Raw genomic sequence first — 17297 nt, forward strand, 5'->3', positions numbered from 1 at the left:
TGCACAGAGGCCGACGCAGTGCCTTTAAGTGCAGATACCGGAGCAGGTTGAGGTGAGCGGTTTGTCACTTACATGCTGGCCAACAAACAGCCTAGAGCAGACACTTAAGTGGGTTCTGGGAAGCAGTTCAGAAGGCTGAGAAACCGCTCAACATTGGCCTAAATAACTAATTATTGCTTTAAAATATGGGAAGACTAAAGTCAAGGGATATTGTAATTAGAGTTTTTTTTTTGTTTGTTTGATTGCTTATTTATACAACTACAAAGTGATGAGGTAGATGCAAAATGAATCTTGCATTAAAAATGGTCCCTAAACCCATAAATCTGTTTACCACTTAGAAGTTGAATTCAGTTAGAGAATAGCGCATTGAAATCGACTCCCTCTATACATTTCTTCAGGTAGTTCTCTGGGCAAATAGCATCAACCAACAGACCAGATGTTTGTGCGATCTCTTAACAAACCATTTGATAACTTCTCCATTTCATATGTCAATCTTGTGGGCCTATAATTGCCAGTTTAAGATGGCAAACCCAAATTTAATACTAGAGCTACCCCAACATTTCTTCAGTCCATTAGTGCTATTTCAGATTAGAGGGTGTCTGACAAAAGAAATATTTACCCTGCTTAAACTGAACTAGCTGTATTGCATCTGTCCCTAGAACGCCCAGCTTACTTTAACTTAAATGTTAAATATTTTAGTAGTATATCCTATGTCAGCCACTAACAATTTATTTTCGGCTAAGTCTTTTGTACCACAGCATTAATCCTACATAACAGGCTCCTCTATTATATATACAAAGAAATGTTTGTTTTTGTCCCCTGTGACAAAAATATTTCCATTTCTAATGGACCAACTCTCTCAGCTCAAATGGGTTGCTGCTGATCTACTAAAAAATAAATTATTTGGGAAGTTGTTCTGTGCAAGTGAATCAATTAATTCCCTTTATGCTTTGCCATTTTGATTGCTGGTTTATAACATTATATAACATTTATGTGATTTGTCCGATTTTCTTCTTAAATTTGTTATAGCCGAGTTAAACAAGTTAAGAAAATTAATTTTTAAAATTTGAATATTTCCTTTGTATGGGAATACATTTAAAACAGTTTAAGAAAAAATTGGTTAAACTATCTTTCTAAGTTTTCATCTGTTTACCTAGTGTATGTATATTTGTCTTCACATTATGCTCAACATACACATAATCACCCTTCCTTTTATGTTTGCTAATATCCCTTTAGGCTAAGGACCCATGGAGTGGTTCAGTTGCCTGCAATAGATATCTATCACAGGTGGCAAACTGATCCGAAATGCCTTTCCACTGGCGTTGCTGGTATATCCATCAGTACCACTACATTGCTTATTCACTGCCATAAATAAAACCTTGCCTATCCAGTGCCATAAATAAAACCTTGCCCAATTTATCAGTTGCTCTTACTTTTTAATTCAAGACAGTACTTTATTTGCTTTACTAGCCACTTAGTGACAAAACATACCGTTACATGGCTTGTTATCCCCAAATCTGTCTCCAAATCGGGCCCCAACATACTACTATTTAGTTTATAACTTTCATTTGTTATTTCAACTAAAGTGCACAACCTTGCATTCATCCACTTTGAATCTCATGCCAGTTTTCTGCCCAGATCTACAGTTTAGTCAAATTGCTCTGCAAAGAGACCAAATGTATTGTTTTGCACAATTTAGCATTATTGGTGAAAAATGAAACGGTACTTACAATGCCCATTAAAAAGGGTGGCTCACCTTTAATTTAACACTTAGGAGCTGATTTACTAATCCACGAATCCGAATCCCGAATGGGAAAAAATCGGATTGGAAATGAACATTTTGCAACTTTGTCATATTTTTTACGATTTTTTCGTCACCGTCGCGACTTTTTCGTAGCCGTTACGACTTGCGCGAATTGTCGTGACTTTTGCATAGCCATTATGACTTTCGTGAATTGTCGCGACTGTTGCATAGCTATTATGACTTTCGTGAATTGTCGCGACTTTTGCATAGCCATTACGACTTTCACGAATTGTGGCAATTTTTTCGTATTGAGCACTCGAAAAATTTGCGTCAATTCGCGAAAAAGTAGCAAAATACCGATCATTACGAAAAAACGCATTCGGACGCTTTTCGGACGTTCGTGGATTAGTAAATGTGCCCCTTAGTATGTTATTGAATGGCCAGTTCTATGCAACTTTTCAATTGATCTGCATTATTTATTTCTTATATTTTTTTAATTATTTTCCTCCTTCAGACTCTGTAGCTTTTAAATATGGGGCACTGACCAAAGCAGCCAAAACCTATTGCCCTGTGAGGCTAAGTTTTATTGTTATTGTTACTTTTTATAATATATGAATACGAGAGGACCTGAATAGAAAAATATATCAGTCTCGCATTCAAACCACTCCCAGGTAATCTGGAACCTAGCAACCGGATAGCTGTTTAAACTCCGAACTGGATAGTTGCTGAACAAAAATTTAAATAATTAAAACGCTACAAATAATAAACAATGAAGACCAACTGCAAATTGTCTCAGAATATTACTCTTTACATCATACTAAAAGTTAACTCAGAGGTGAACAACCCTATAATAAACAAGTTAAGAAGGACAGGGCCTTTCCAATATCTGGTTCTGTACTAAAATGCACCATCTACACATGGCACAATATGTTACAGAAAATCCAACTGGCTTCAACCAGGGGTATTCTGATACCCATACATAATAACCCACTTCTTTATCCCGGTCATGCAGCCCCAATGTTTAGTTGGTGGAGAGATAACCGCATCAATTCAAGATTTCTATCTACTGGGATCAAATTGCTGCAGTACATGCAATTTAACCAAATCCTGCCTGAAAAAGAAACTTTTAGATACTCTCAACTCTTATCACTTTATCTAGTCTATTGACCCTTTTTTTAAGAAACTGCCATCCACGTTACTCGAAGCATGTTGCCAACAAACAGGTAAACTTAAAGGACATGTAAACCCCACATACACAAATGTAATCAGTGAACAGCCTCTTTGAAATCGATCAATACCTGCCACACTGGTTGTCCAGGGGTTAATAGTAAGGCTGCAACATCTCCTTAATCACTTGATTTTCTTCTCCTATAACCCACTCGGCCCCCTCCCTCAGGAATTTGTTTTGACTTCTGGCTTGTGGGCATGCTCTGTTCTAAGCTCAGATTTCTAAACACGCCCTCCAGTCTTGCAGCCAGTGAAGAGACGGCATTTCTGGTTCTCATAGAAACTCAGCTCTGTCTGCTTTGATTTTTTTCTCCTAACCTCCACCCCTGAGCTCAGCTCAACAAAGCAGAACTTTTATTAAAGACAGTTCTGCCTGTGTGAGCCTGTATTCTTGATGAAATGTATGCTGAATAAGGGTCTGTGTGTGTATGCTGTTTGCAGATTTAAATGTATTTGATTATGTATCAGAGGAAAAATGGCCACCCGGTCAAAGCTGATTTGCTTTAGGAAAATGTGATGGTGCTAGCAAACGGGATATATGCAGTACAAATAATGCCATTTGGGTGGGGGAGACATGCCCAACTGATATATATTGTAGGCAAATATAGGCTTTACATGACCTTTAAAGGAGCGCGCTGTCATCTGTACAAGCAAATAATGTCATTAAATAATTGACCTCTTCTCATAGGGCAATCGATCTCTCAATATACAGCTATTAAAGGAGAAGGAAAGGTAAAACCTAAGTAAGCTTTATCAGAAAGGTCTATGTAAATACAGCACTTACAGTAATGCTGCACTGAATCTTCTATCAAAAGAAACACAGGATTTCTTGTCTCCTTTTTTGTAAACATGTTCTTAGGGTATCTGACTTCCTCTCTACATTCCAGGTGCCAGAATCTAGTTCTTTCCTGATCCCCCCCCCCCCATAAGAATTCATAAAACTCACTCCCCCACCCTTAGGAATGTGTAATCTAAACTATGGGCTAAGCTAAAATGGCAGCTGCAATCTTAAACAAATAGAGAAAGCTTCTAGGGCTCTGTATTCGGGTGTGATAAAGCTTTCTGCAGAATAAATATAGAGTTCTAGTTGGCACTAATGTGGCAAATCTATGATAATTATATTACTGAAAGCCCAATTTTTGTATTCTCTTTTTTCTTTCTTGTATTTATTTATTTTTTTAAAAAAAATGAAAGAGTGCCAAGGGCAGACCCCTGCAGTACCTCACATCCATTGGGTGTTGGAGATTGATTTTTCTGGCAAGATCTATTACAGGCCTCACAATCCTATAGTTTTTAGGCTGCGAACAGGATCCTTTTTTAAAATGTGACACCCATTAGCAATTCAACAATCATTCAGCACCATGCCTGAAATAAAAAAAAATCCCAAAAGATTAAGTGAAGATATTTGGCTAAGCTCTTTCAGTACCCTTGGATGAATACGGTGTACTATCCGGTCGAAGACCTTTGACACATGAATACTGTAATGGCATAGTAAGAAAATAATCCATTCTATATATAGGCATCTGAGGGCCCCTGCCTATGGTGGCAGCTTTAGGGGGCAGCCCTCAGGTTCAGAAGCCATCATTACATCTCCCTGTCCTGCCTTGCTTGTGCTCCTACACCCAGCTCTACTTGACTATCTGAATCCCTGTAACCTCTGAGACTCGGCTTTCTCTATGTATACCAGTTCTGGGCTGTTGTTCCCAACATCTTCACTTTAAACTAGTAAATCGGTTGTGCTGAATTTGCTATTGAGCAGCTGCAGCTTTTAATCTATAGTTCAAGTAAGGCTGGCAGCACACTAAGCATTTTCTGTGCCTATGTTGTGGCCTTTGACTTCTGCTGCACCCTAATTAATGTATCTGAATGACTCACAAGTTAGAGGGCTGAAGGGGCAACACCTTCATGCCTCCAGCCCCTCGCAAGTGCAGTGGGAAAAAAGGGAAAAATAAAAGGGTAAATTACCACAAATTATGTATAAGTTACCTTTTACAGCTGTCTGAGATATGTTCATTACAGCTCTCATACTCACCCAAAACTAAAATGTAAAATCATTATTAACTAGAAAGGGAAGTTTGAGAACAAACTTTATGTTGGGTTGAAAAACATGAAGTCACTGAATGGGCTCCGCCCACTTTCTCTGACCATGGACCACAGTTATACAGTAAAACCCACTGTGCAAAGTTTGAGGACCCTGGTTTTAATAGTGTCTGCATGGCAGCAACTTAAATTTCCCCACTGAAAGTCAACGACATCTGATTGGCGGTTGGTGGCTCCACTCCCTTTTTCTAACCTGCAGTTACCCAGTGACTAACTCTGCAAAGTTTAGGGACCCTAGGATTAATAGTTAAAGAACGGCAGCAATTACACCAATAAAAGTCAATAGGTGAATTGTGATTGGTGGTTCCACCCACTTTTTCTAACCTTGAGTGGAAGTCACCCAGTGACAAACAGTGGGCACCCTGGCATAAATAGTGTGAGAATGACAGCATTTTAAATTTAAACAAATAAAATTTAATGGATGAAATCTGATTGGCTGTTAGTGGCCCAACCTACTTTTCCTATTTTTGAACTGCAGTCCCCTAGTGACCAACTTTGCAAATTTTGGGGACTCAGGCATTCATTGTGAGGCTGACAGCATTTTACACTTCACCATCGAAAGTAAATAGGTGAAATGTTATTGGCTGTTGGTGGCTCCGCCCACTTTTTTCTAACTTTGAATGGCAAATACCCAGTGACTAATCTAATGGGTGGAAATGGATTGGCTGTTGGTGGCTCCTCCCACTTGTTTGGGAACCCTGACATAAATAGTGTGAGCAAAGCAACATTTTAAATATGAACCAAAAAAATTCAATAGGTGAAGTCTGATTGGCTGTTGGTGCCTCCACCCACTTTTTAAAACCTAAAAATGCAGTTCCCTAGTGACCCTGGTGTTAATACTGTGAGAATGGCAGCAGGTTGAATTTCCCATTGAAAATCAATAGGTAAAATCTGATTGGCTGTTGTTGGCTGCACCCACTTTTCTAACTCTGAACTGCAGTTACCAGGTGACTAGCTCTGCAAAGTTTGGAAAATCTGGCATCAAACTAATAACTAATAAAAATCAATAGGTGAAATCTAATTGGTTGTTGTTGGCCCCCCACTTTTCTAAACTTTTCTAAACTTGGAACATAGTCACCTAGTGACAAACTGTGCAAAGTTTGGGGACCCTGGCATTAAACATGTGAGAATGGCAGCAGGTTGAATTTCCCCATTTAGAGTCAATAGGTAAAATCTGATTGGCTGTTGGTGGCTCCGCCCACTTTTTCTTACCTTTAATGCGTAGTCACCCAGTGTCTGACTATGCAAAGTTTGGAAAGCCTGGCAACAAACCAATAAAAATCAATAGGTGAAATCTGATTGGTTGTTGGTGGCTCTGCCCACTTTTCAAAACTAAAATTGCAGTCCCCTAGTGACCAACTGTGAAAAGTTTGGGGACCCTGGTGTTAATTCTGTGAGAATTGCAGCAGATTGAATTTCCCCATTGAAAGTCAATAGGTAAACTCTGATTGGCTATTGGTGGCTCCGCCCACTGTTCCTTACCTTGAACCACCGTTACCTGGTGCCTAACTCTGCAAAGTTTGGGGCCCCGGCGTTATTACTGTGAGAATGGCAGCAGGTTGGATTTCTGCCAAGTCAATAGGTAAAATCTGATTGGCTGTTCACAGCTCCGCCCACTTTTGGGCATCCAGCAATCATCATATTTTCATTCAGGCTGAGCCCATGACGGTTTGATTCAAGTTTGGGGAGTGTAGCCTCAAAGCTGTAAGTTTGGCAGCAGTTTCAATTTCCCCATAAAAGTCAATGGGTACAGTATGATTGGCTATTGTTGGCCCCTCCCACTTTGTGGTTTTAAAAAAAAAAAAAAAAAAACCTGAATGCGTAGTCACCCAGTGACTGACTGTGCAAAGTTTGGAAAATCTGGCATCAAACCAATAAAAATCAATAGGTGAAATTTGATTGGCTGTTGGTGGCTCTGCCCACTTTTCAAAACTTAGACTGCAGTCCCCTAGTGACCAAGTGTAAAAAGTTTGGGGACCCCGACGTTATTACTGTGAGAATGGCAGCAGGTTGGATTTCCGCCAAATCAATAGGTAAAATCTGATTGGCGGTTCACAGCTCCGCCCACTTTTGGGCATCCAGCAATCATCCTATTTTCATTCAGGCTGAGCCCATGACTGTGTGATTCAAGTTTGGGGAGTGTAGCCTCAAAGCTGTAAGATTGGCAGCAGTTTCAATTTCCCCATTAAAGTCAATGATTAAAATTTGATTGGCTGTTGTTGGCCCCTCCCTTTTTGGGGTCATCCAACAAATGTTGCTGCTTCATTCGGGGTGACCCCATGATTATGTTATTCAAGTTTGGGGGGTGTAGCTTCAAAGCTGTAAGTGTGGCAGCAGTTTGAAAATCTTACCTGTCAAAGTCAATGGGAAAATTGGGGTGTTCGGAGCGGCGCCACAAAAAGACGGGGGGCGCAATCGCTTAGAAAAGCACAAGCAACCTGCTCCGCTATAGAGCAAAGAAGTGTGGGGAGTTTGGGTGCTGTACCCCTAAAACTGTAGGAGGAGTAGCGTTTAGAAAATGGGGGGCGCTAAGAAGAAGAAGAAGCGGAAGAATAAGCCGAAGAACAGTATGTCGGGGTTTTCAACCCAACATAATAATATTATAATACTGAATATAATTTATAAAACAGATTTTGTTTGGTTACGACTAGTTTGAAGGGTCGTTTTCTACAACAATCTTGGTGATTTTGGTTCAGGACTTCCTCAAAACATTGTCCTGTTAAAGGAAGACTAATGCTGTTTTATTTCCTTTTTGTCTGTTTTATTCCTGATCTATCCTCTTTTTTTTTTTTCATTTGTAGACTGTTTCAGACTGTGTTTTATATTATTATTTAACTAAGAAAAATGAAAATTTTAAAGCCCTTGTGAGAAGAAACTACCCTAAAAGGAGAGGACGCAACCAGGTATGTTTTCTTTCTTTTTCTCTTGTATGCAAAATGTGTATGTAAATGTCTAGAAGCAGTTCAAGTTGTAAATTGTGGCACTAGAACCAAACCATACAACTCCAGATCCATTTGGTTGGAGTCAAAATCGGGTCCTACGGATACCAATTGGGGGTGGGCTGCATAAACACATCAATTCGGTTCTCTCCCAACAGGATTTTCCAACTTGCCTGGTAGATATCTGGAGAGTTTTAACCACATATGTCAGAGAGACTGCTAGGAGTGCCCCACACGCATGCCACTTTTCTGGGCAAACAACTGCAACAATAGGAATTTAACTGTGACACTATGGGAATTGTAGATTGTAAGCTCTTTTGGGCAGTGCCGTCTTCACCTCTTGTATCGATTATTGGTTGCTTTATATGTTACTCTGTATGTCCAATATATGAAACCCATTTATAGTACAGCGCTGCGGAATATTTTTGCACTTTATAAATAAATGTTGATAATAATAACTGTAGACGTGATCTGCGAATTACTCAATTCTGCTATACAATTTCAAGTATGAACCAGCAATGCAGGAGGGTCCAAAATATGGCTTGGAGTTGCAGTTACTTTAACAAAAAACTTTTTCTTTTTTTTTTTTTTTAACATGGTTGCAGTCACTTTTTCTCTAAATTGTTCCTTAAAATGTGGATTTTGAATTTATGACCAGAAATGTTTTTTTTTGGTGATTGATAGTCACTGCATGGATACAGCAAGTGATAAATAAACATTATGTATGGTGTTCAGTTGTGCTTAACCTATAGAGAAGGAGATATAACAAGTAAAGTTAAAATTACAGTAGGCATTTATCTGCAATCTGATTTAGATGTTGAGCTTTTTTGCCTCTTTTTTTTTTTTTTTTTTAATTGAAATTGGTACCCTTAAATACATATCTCTATGTAGATTAAACAGCAGTGTCCCAAACAGAGGTTGCCACTCGGTAGTGTATGACTCGGCTACAAATCCTCCCCTTATTTATTTATATATAATTTTTTTAACATGTAGCACAGCCCAGTCATCTGGCTAAACAGACACTGGCTTGTGCTGCTGTTTCAGCCAATCAAGCAGAGTACACAGGGGATTACCTTGAGTAACCCTTGCAAGATTATTCGCTAGCTTGTGAGGTGGTCAACTCTTCCCTAGGCAGATTAAGTGCTAGGATGACACAATTTCCTGGAATAAACAGGCTGTCGGGTCAAGCAACTTTTACACAAAGCACAGCAATGCGTTTACTCTCTTGCCCCCTGCTACATTTTATCTCTGTGATGCTCATTCTGAGCCAAAGAGCCGTCCTCCATGTAGGTGCCAGACAAGATTTTTCATGAACAGATGAATGTCCAGGTACGTACAGAAAAGACAGGGCTGCGTGGGCATTTTGTTGTGCGGGCACTGAGCTTTTTCCCCACTCTCCACTAGCCAAATGCAGTCTGCATGAGTATTATGTGCCATGGCAGCTGTCAGTAATCTACTTACGAAAGCAGATGATTCCGTAATGCAGACAGTTGCTAATAATGTGATTGGCTTTCACTTATTTCATAACTAACGTATTTTCATATGCTAACGTATATGCTTAAGCATCTAGACAAGGCCCCACAATCCCATACACTGTGCACATGACAAACGCCAAAGTATTATTGAAATGAGATTCTATGAAAATGTGATTATATGAAATATATATATATATCTATTACCTGTATATATATGTGTGCGTGTGTGTATATATCTATATCTATATATATATATATATATATATATATATATATATATATATATATATATCTATATATATAATAAAACAATTTATTTAAACAAAATATTTTGTTGCCTAGTTAACCATGTGCAGATATTTTTAGTTCTTATTGTATGTCACATGACTGATATTTAATAGGAGACCTTTTCTACAGACGTGGTGTGTTTACAAGCTCTAATTTACTTTCTAAGCTCCAGAGTACATTCACACATACCCACAGCTTACGCATTCAGGTCTTACAAACATTCTTTTTGCTGAGTGATCAAATTTGTTAATGATAGTAATCGTGTATGCTGGGTGACTGATCTCACCCTGCCCAACTTCACCCTAGTAAGAGTATAACTATGCGTCCTATACAGGGGTCAGTAGATTTATTACTATATGCAGCACTAGGATTTGTTTCCTCCTCCCTCTTAGCTTATCTTGGATGCCCTGGATTGATTTGCAAAATTTTTATAAAAGCTATGACAGACAGGGACATTTGTGACCCATGGGAAGTGTTCAGTACCCATGGGCAACAATCTCCAGAAAATGCGTTACCCTTTGCTAACTTATGAATCAGCTCATGTCAGACGAATTACATGCAGCAATCCAGTATAATTATAAGAAGGCATTTTCCACCACTAATGCTAGATCATTGCATATAAAGGGTTTTACTTGCTGCAATCCCATCATGGAAAGGGCATTTTCAGGAGATTTATTGCCCATGGGTAGTGCCAATTTCACATGAGTGGCAAATCTTCTTGTGTACCTCTGCCTTAAAAAACGGCTTTGTGCAATACTGGTTTCACACAATGCTGCCTTGCAGCTCTGACTTCCTAAGTTTAAGCCACCCAGGGCACTATGTATGTATGTATGCATATGTTTATTTATAAAGCGCTACTTATGTATGTAGCGCTGTACAGTAGAATACATTATTACAAACGGGATTATTAAGATAATAGATAAATACAGAGTATAACAATAAATACAAGATACAGTTGTAAGCTAAGAGTCAAAGACACAAGAGGATGGGAGGTCCCTGCCTTGTAGAGCTTACAATCTATATACTATCTGCAAGGAGTGTGTATGTTCTCTGTGGGTCTGCTCCAGATACTTCAGTTTCCTCCTGCACTACAAAGAGCATTCAGAAGCAACTGTTGCTGGGAAAATAATTATGCCAGTGTTTATAGATCACTGGTCACCCAAAAATTGTTTTCCACACCAGAGCTGGGGCTAGGCCACATGCTTCAGGCGGCTATATTGATGCACTGAGAATAGTGCCACAGTATTTACTTGTTATGTACATGCGCGTGGCACCACTAAACATGGCCGCCTGCAGGACCTCCCTCCCCCTCCCAGGCTTGGGGTTCCCCTTATACTTCTTTGGAATCAACAAAAACCTAACTGCTTAGCCAAACCTGTATATCATATGTTGCTTTTATGTTACCTTTTTATGGTTAATCTTTGCCAGCAGATCAACTGTTTGTTGGTTGTTATTTACTTTGTCTTTTAGTATTTATATACCACTGGGAATCTTTCATTGACATTATTAGTAAGCAGTTACCCTACATTTAGTATCAATCTACACATTTCTGTATGCCATTGCCATAAACATGAACACACAGGGCTATGACTGTTTAGGGCATTGGCACACAAGTGCAAAAGCATTGCCCATAAAGATTTATTTTTGGGCGCAGACAGACAGGGCGATTTAGTCACTGATTTTAAAAATCGGATAACTGAGCTTCTAGATGTTTGCTAATTTTTTTTTTTTTGCACTTATTTGGCTAATCTTTAATAGCCAAAACAACACTCGCTCTCTGCTTGCCACACTTTGTGTTGTAGAATTTAATGTGTGACTTTTTCTGTAATAGCAACAGATAACCCGCCCTGCCCAAGAAGAAAAGGAAATTGAAAAAGTAGAAGAGGAAAAAGCAGAAAGAAATGACAAAAAGGAAGAAGAAAGAAGGGAAGAAGAAGAAAAGGAAGAGAAAGAGGAGCTTAGGCAAGTATTTGTTGTATGTTTGCCATTATGATAACTGAATTTATGTTGCTGTGCCATATTGTGGATAGCAGGCATAACACCTAACAAAGGAATTTAAACTTATGTTACGTTTTGACTTCTATTACCAATAGCATTAAGCTGAAGGTGTTTTGTAATGAGAACACAGTAATAACTGTGTGCTACCAGTTTTTTGAAATTTTAAGCCAGATCTAACTATTTATATCTGAGCTCATTTAAGGTATCCAGTTGTGTCCTTTATGCAGATATGCATCCTGTTGAGTAGTAGTAGGATGCTGAGCCATTAGTTTGCATTCCAGACTGTTAATTGTTTTTAGTGAGGCAAGCTTTAGTTTGCTTTGCACTTTCGTAGAGAATTATGGGGTTCTGGTTGGCGTGTCAATGCTGTTTTATATGCAATTCTTTTCTCTTGTTCTAATCAGATATGCTGTTTGTGTGTTTTCAGAGATGGCACCAAAGACAGAACCGACGCTATAGCCGAAGATGGGGAAGATAAAGAGCAATCCACGCCAAGGGGTCGTAAAACTGCAAATAGCCAAGGCAGACGAAAGGGTCGAATTACCAGATCCATGGCAAGTGAAGCTGCTGCTGCAGCAAATGCTGCCTCCACTGCAACTACTGCTCCAGCCACCACCACTAGCACCACCGCAACTACCACCACTGCTGCGCTTGTTCCTGTGGCACCACCCCCAGAGGAACCAACCCCTCCTCCAACACAAGAACAAAGTGAGTCGCTAAAGATTCTGCTGACTGCTACTTGTTTTATGTTGATGTCCCTATCTGTGAAAACAGTGAAGGTGAAAATGCCTTTCAGTGGCATATTGCCTGGTTGTCTCCTACTTTCTGTAATCAATGTAGAATGCTACTCAGGGATTCATTACCTCAAGAACGTTATGAGCAAATAGCATGCAGATCGTGAGCAAATTTTAGAATTGATGACCTACTAGGAGAGAGCAGTCAGAATGAAGACATTTTAGGGTTGCACCACCTGTTCCTTAATATTCTGCTTTGCAGATGCTGAGATTTCACTATGCTTTACCTTTCCACATATTGCACTTTAATGTGTAACAATATTTCTTAAAAGAAATGGCTGCACTGAGGGGAGCACTCAACTGTAATGCAATAACTGCCTGGGTGCATATGAAAATAAAAAAAATAGAAAGCATTGCACTCAACAGAACTTATACAAAAAAAACAACAAAGGCTTTATTTAAATTCCCAAAGTTTCAGTCACACTTAGGGGCAGATTTAGCAAAATGTGAGTCTAGAGCTTAATACATAAAACAGGTTCTGTTCATTCCTGTGGGATTTTTAGAAGCCTATTTATCAGTGGGTGAGAACTCCCCATTTCATAATTATGCTTATAAAAATCCCATAGGAATGTATAGAATGTGGGTGAGTTTTTATATTTAAAGTTCTAGACTCACATTTTGATAAATCTGCCCATTAGTGACCTTTCAAAGGAAAACACTTCATTGTTTCTTTATCCCTGAGAAGGGACACTAAGGGGCACATTTACTAAAACTAACATTTCTCCCTTTTTTTTTTTTTTTTTTTTTTTTCGTTTTAAAATTCAAATAAACTAATTTCCACGAATGTCTGCCATTTACTTAAAAGCAGAAAAGCTGTTAAACCCCCAAATTTTTCCAAATTGTCACACTAAAACCTCTACTTTTTTTATTGTACAAAATACAGCTTCAAAAATCCTCCAGGGAAGGTTTAGGGACATCTGCCATTGACTTCTACATGATCTTAGTATATAAGCCCTGTTGAGTAAAGAGATATATGCAATCAAAATATACAGCTTGTGTTCAACATGCATTATGATTGTTGTGGGTAAAATGTTTTTTATTTTAATTTATTGCACTGGCACATTTGAAAACACTTTCATTTTCCAGTTACTCCCAGCTCTATTGGTTCATCATAGCAATTGTGGGAGTGGAACAAGGTGGTTAAATATTCAGGCAGCAGCAGTGGGAAAGAATGGATTGGTTATATACAGCTTCTCTGATTTCAGATAGAGAGGGCAGGAGGTAGTTAAAAAATAAAAAGAAGAATCCATTTCTACTTTTATACTGAAAAATAAGGAAAATATTGATAATAAATGCTTTATTGGAGTGTTTAAAAGACCTCCTATGCTGTAAGCTACAGCAGCCTTGGGCCAGGTTGGTGGCAGTAATACTGCTCCTGTTACAAAACTGGTTGTGAAGGTAGATCCTAAAGGCAGCTGTATACAGGCTAATCCCATGTGATTTCCAAATCCATTGACCAACATCCTGTGATTGGAACAGCCGGAAATGACTGTTCCTCTTCACTTACTCATCTGCCGATCTACTGTGCATAGCCTGAAACGGTGTATCTGCAGATGATATTTTCAGTTATGCCCAATATCGGTAACCAGAGCGGGCCATCATTCCATTTAATGTGTATGGCTAGCTTAAGTGTGCGTTGCTTTTCCATGATGCCAACACAACACTGTTGCTGTTAGCTCATTTGCTTGGTGCATGGTAGTGTAAAGTATGGGAGTACTCAGGCACTGCTTTCCCTTTCCCTATTACAAATCCTCAGCCGCTTATATTCAGCAAGGCCTTCCTTAATGCTTTGAATTATAAAAGTCAGCTGCCAATTAACAGGTGTTCATCCTTCAGTCGCTGCTGCCAGGATCTGACAGAAGCGTTATTTTTTCTCTGCTCTATTTATTTAAATAGCTCTTACCAGCATCTGAGATTTCTGCCATTTTGCCTTATTTGGTAGAAAAAAAGAATGCAAATTCAGTTCTGTTTTGTCACATGTTTTTCGATTTGGCATTCTTCAAAACAGCTGGAGGACTAAACGTGGACATTCCTGTTATAGACTTTGTTTATGTTTAGTCTTCTGGCTGCTCACACTATTATTCTTTATTGCATACATTTTATATTAGAAGGCCCATGCTAAATAAATATCTAGTACATCCTAGTGATGAGAAGGGCATGACTTCCTCAACTCACACATACACACAACCACCAAACCTTAAAAAAACCTATTGTGCAAAGCTCCACAGGTAACGCAGACAAAAGTGGAGTATCTGCCTGCACGCAAAGTATAAGGACAAGGGCCCACAGGGTGCTTTTTACATTGCGGGCTTCATCGTTAACACACTAATAAAACCACGTGGCTGGTAAAGTGTGTGTTGATGATTGTTGCAAGGTGATCTAGTGTCATTACATAAAATAATTATGACACCAAAGCTACGCCGTTAATAAATATGGCCACTTGCAAGAGTTTTGCCTCCATTTTGTAAGTATGCAGAGTATTTCAGCACAGTGTATCTGCTACCATGCGGATCACACATTGTTCGATAAAATGAATTTTTGTAGGCGTATTGGCGTTTTGGCAGAAGGAACGCATATGGAGTAGCCTGACAGATGTCTGCTTGGATTGCAGTGATCCAATCATTGTCTATATGGCTGCATTTTATGTATATTTACGCTTTAATCTGAGTTTTGAAAAAACATCCTGTGTGCCCATGCCCTAAAACCTGTATCCACGTTACACTGCAGGTTGGGTATTCATAATAAACACATAATAAAGGCACATTGTCCTGTGCTAATTTGTTTAAACTTAATGTTTTTTATTTGTTGTATTATACCATGCCTAAAGCAGTGAACTTAGTAGTCCCTCATGTACTAAGTTATCCAGTAAAAATGTCACCTACTCTATTTACGTTTTATTGATGGCTACCATGGTACAGTGCTCTGCTACTAGTTTGGCAAATCGTATGTCTCTTAGATTTCATTTGAGCTTTATAGATCATTTCTTGCATTTCTCAATTATTATTTTAATATTGTAATTTTCTTTCACTTTGCTCTGTTATGCTTAAAAATAATCACTATTCCTATTCGCACACACATTTTTCACACATTTACAGAACCTGATAGTAAGCTGCTTATGGTCTTCTTGTAGAGCAGTGGCTGCCAGACTTTTTCTGTTCAAACCCCACTTGAAGGTTCTGGCCTTGGCCAGTGCCCACCCCCATGATAATGAGTACAGATATAGGTGTATATTCATATATTAGAGTAATAGGGCACTTATTTTATACATAGGTATGTTCCACCTCTTGTGTCATAGATTTGCATTCTGATCCAAGTGGTGCAAAGCCATTTAACTGACTTGCAAGGGCCACACAGGTGTGCTTGAGGCCTATGCCAGTGGGCACATACTTTGCTTTCTTAAATATTTTTTTTTTTTTTTTGCTTTTGTATTAGGCACTGCTTGCTGTGCACTTAAATTTTCTTTTTATCCTGGTGTAAGTAAGTTGGTCCTGCTTAAAAAAAATTAAATTCTGTTTACCTCTGAGTGCCAGTCAAGTTCTACTGCTTACTGTTAGTGATGCACAAAACCCATAACGTTTTTATGATCCATCTGAATACCAAGCTAAATCTGACTCTCGTAATGAATTCTGTATTTAGGCTAGTGCCACACAGGGCTGATTGAGAATCTGCTTCTATGCTTTAAATATTTGAAAGTAGTCAAAGGTTTTTTTTTTTATTAAAATGTTATTTATTTATTTTTTTAAAGGGCAGGGGCAAATTCTCATCCCTTGCTTATCTGCAGGTCAGGATTCTGCCCCATGTGTCACTAGCCTTAAGGTGGGCATACACGGGTCATTTGTAGCTGCCGATATCGGTCCCTTAGACCGAAAATGTAAATCGCCGGTGGGATGGCATACGTAGCGGTGCGATTTCAGTGAAATCGCGCCGCCGCGTATGCCATCCCACCAGTGATTTACATTTTCGCCGGTGGGATGGCATTTCGGGGAGATCAGTCACCCGCGAACATGGAGATTTGTCGCTGGCGACTAATCTCCCCGTGTGCCAGAACCCTTTTCGGCCCGTGTAGGGGCAGCAACGAGTTGCATGCCCAATCGATATCTGCCCTGAAATTGGAGATTGGGGACCGAATTGAACCGACTGCGCCCATTGGCCCTGGGGCCAAATGATTGAATTAGCCTACATTTGCCCAATATCGCCCACCCGTAGGTGTAGATCTTAACGTGTATGGCCACCTTTAGTGTTTCCCTCCTTATTATCAGCACTGATTAAATAAAAAGGGAGGGTGTCTTGCAAGCCTTTATTCTAGTCCAGGTCCTAGTTTGCTTTACCCGTTTGGTCTCAAATCCAACATCATTTTATTTTAAGCTTCTGGTTTAATCTTGTTTTTATTTTCATTTTTTTTTTTTTTTTTTTTGCTTTGCGTTTTTTTTTTTTTTTTTTAAATCTTGATTAAACCCTTGTTGACTTTCACATTAAAACACATCATTCTGCTGCCTGACCGTTTTGCACATGTTTTTTGCAGGTGAATTTATTGTCTGTGAGCATGCGTTAAACATTTTGTTCTGTGCAGTAGTTGTTGTTTATTCAATATAAGAAAATATATAGATCAGTGGCCTTCTGGCACACCACCTAGTTTATAGGCACGTTTCGTACAGATTCCATTCTGTGTTGGCAAGACAGCATAGTTTCCTCATGGATGAGAGAGTTTGGCTTGCATTTCTTGCTTTTGTTA

At 39.0% G+C, this 17297-nt stretch overlaps 1 protein-coding gene across 14 annotated transcripts in view; it reads left to right on the plus strand.

Moving 5' to 3' along the window:
- Positions 1 to 17297, plus strand: part of ncor1 (nuclear receptor corepressor 1) — a 101127-nt gene that overhangs the window by 39677 nt on the left and 44153 nt on the right. For all 14 annotated transcript variants that reach the window (XM_031896068.1, XM_031896061.1, XM_031896057.1 and 11 more), the window contains 3 exon segments: positions 7873 to 7974; positions 11605 to 11735; positions 12199 to 12479. In XM_031896068.1, coding sequence (XP_031751928.1) covers positions 7873 to 7974; positions 11605 to 11735; positions 12199 to 12479 — 514 coding nt within the window.

The sequence above is a fragment of the Xenopus tropicalis genome, chromosome 2, assembly GCF_000004195.4.
Source record: "Xenopus tropicalis strain Nigerian chromosome 2, UCB_Xtro_10.0, whole genome shotgun sequence".
NCBI classification, from domain to species: Eukaryota; Metazoa; Chordata; class Amphibia; order Anura; family Pipidae; genus Xenopus; species Xenopus tropicalis.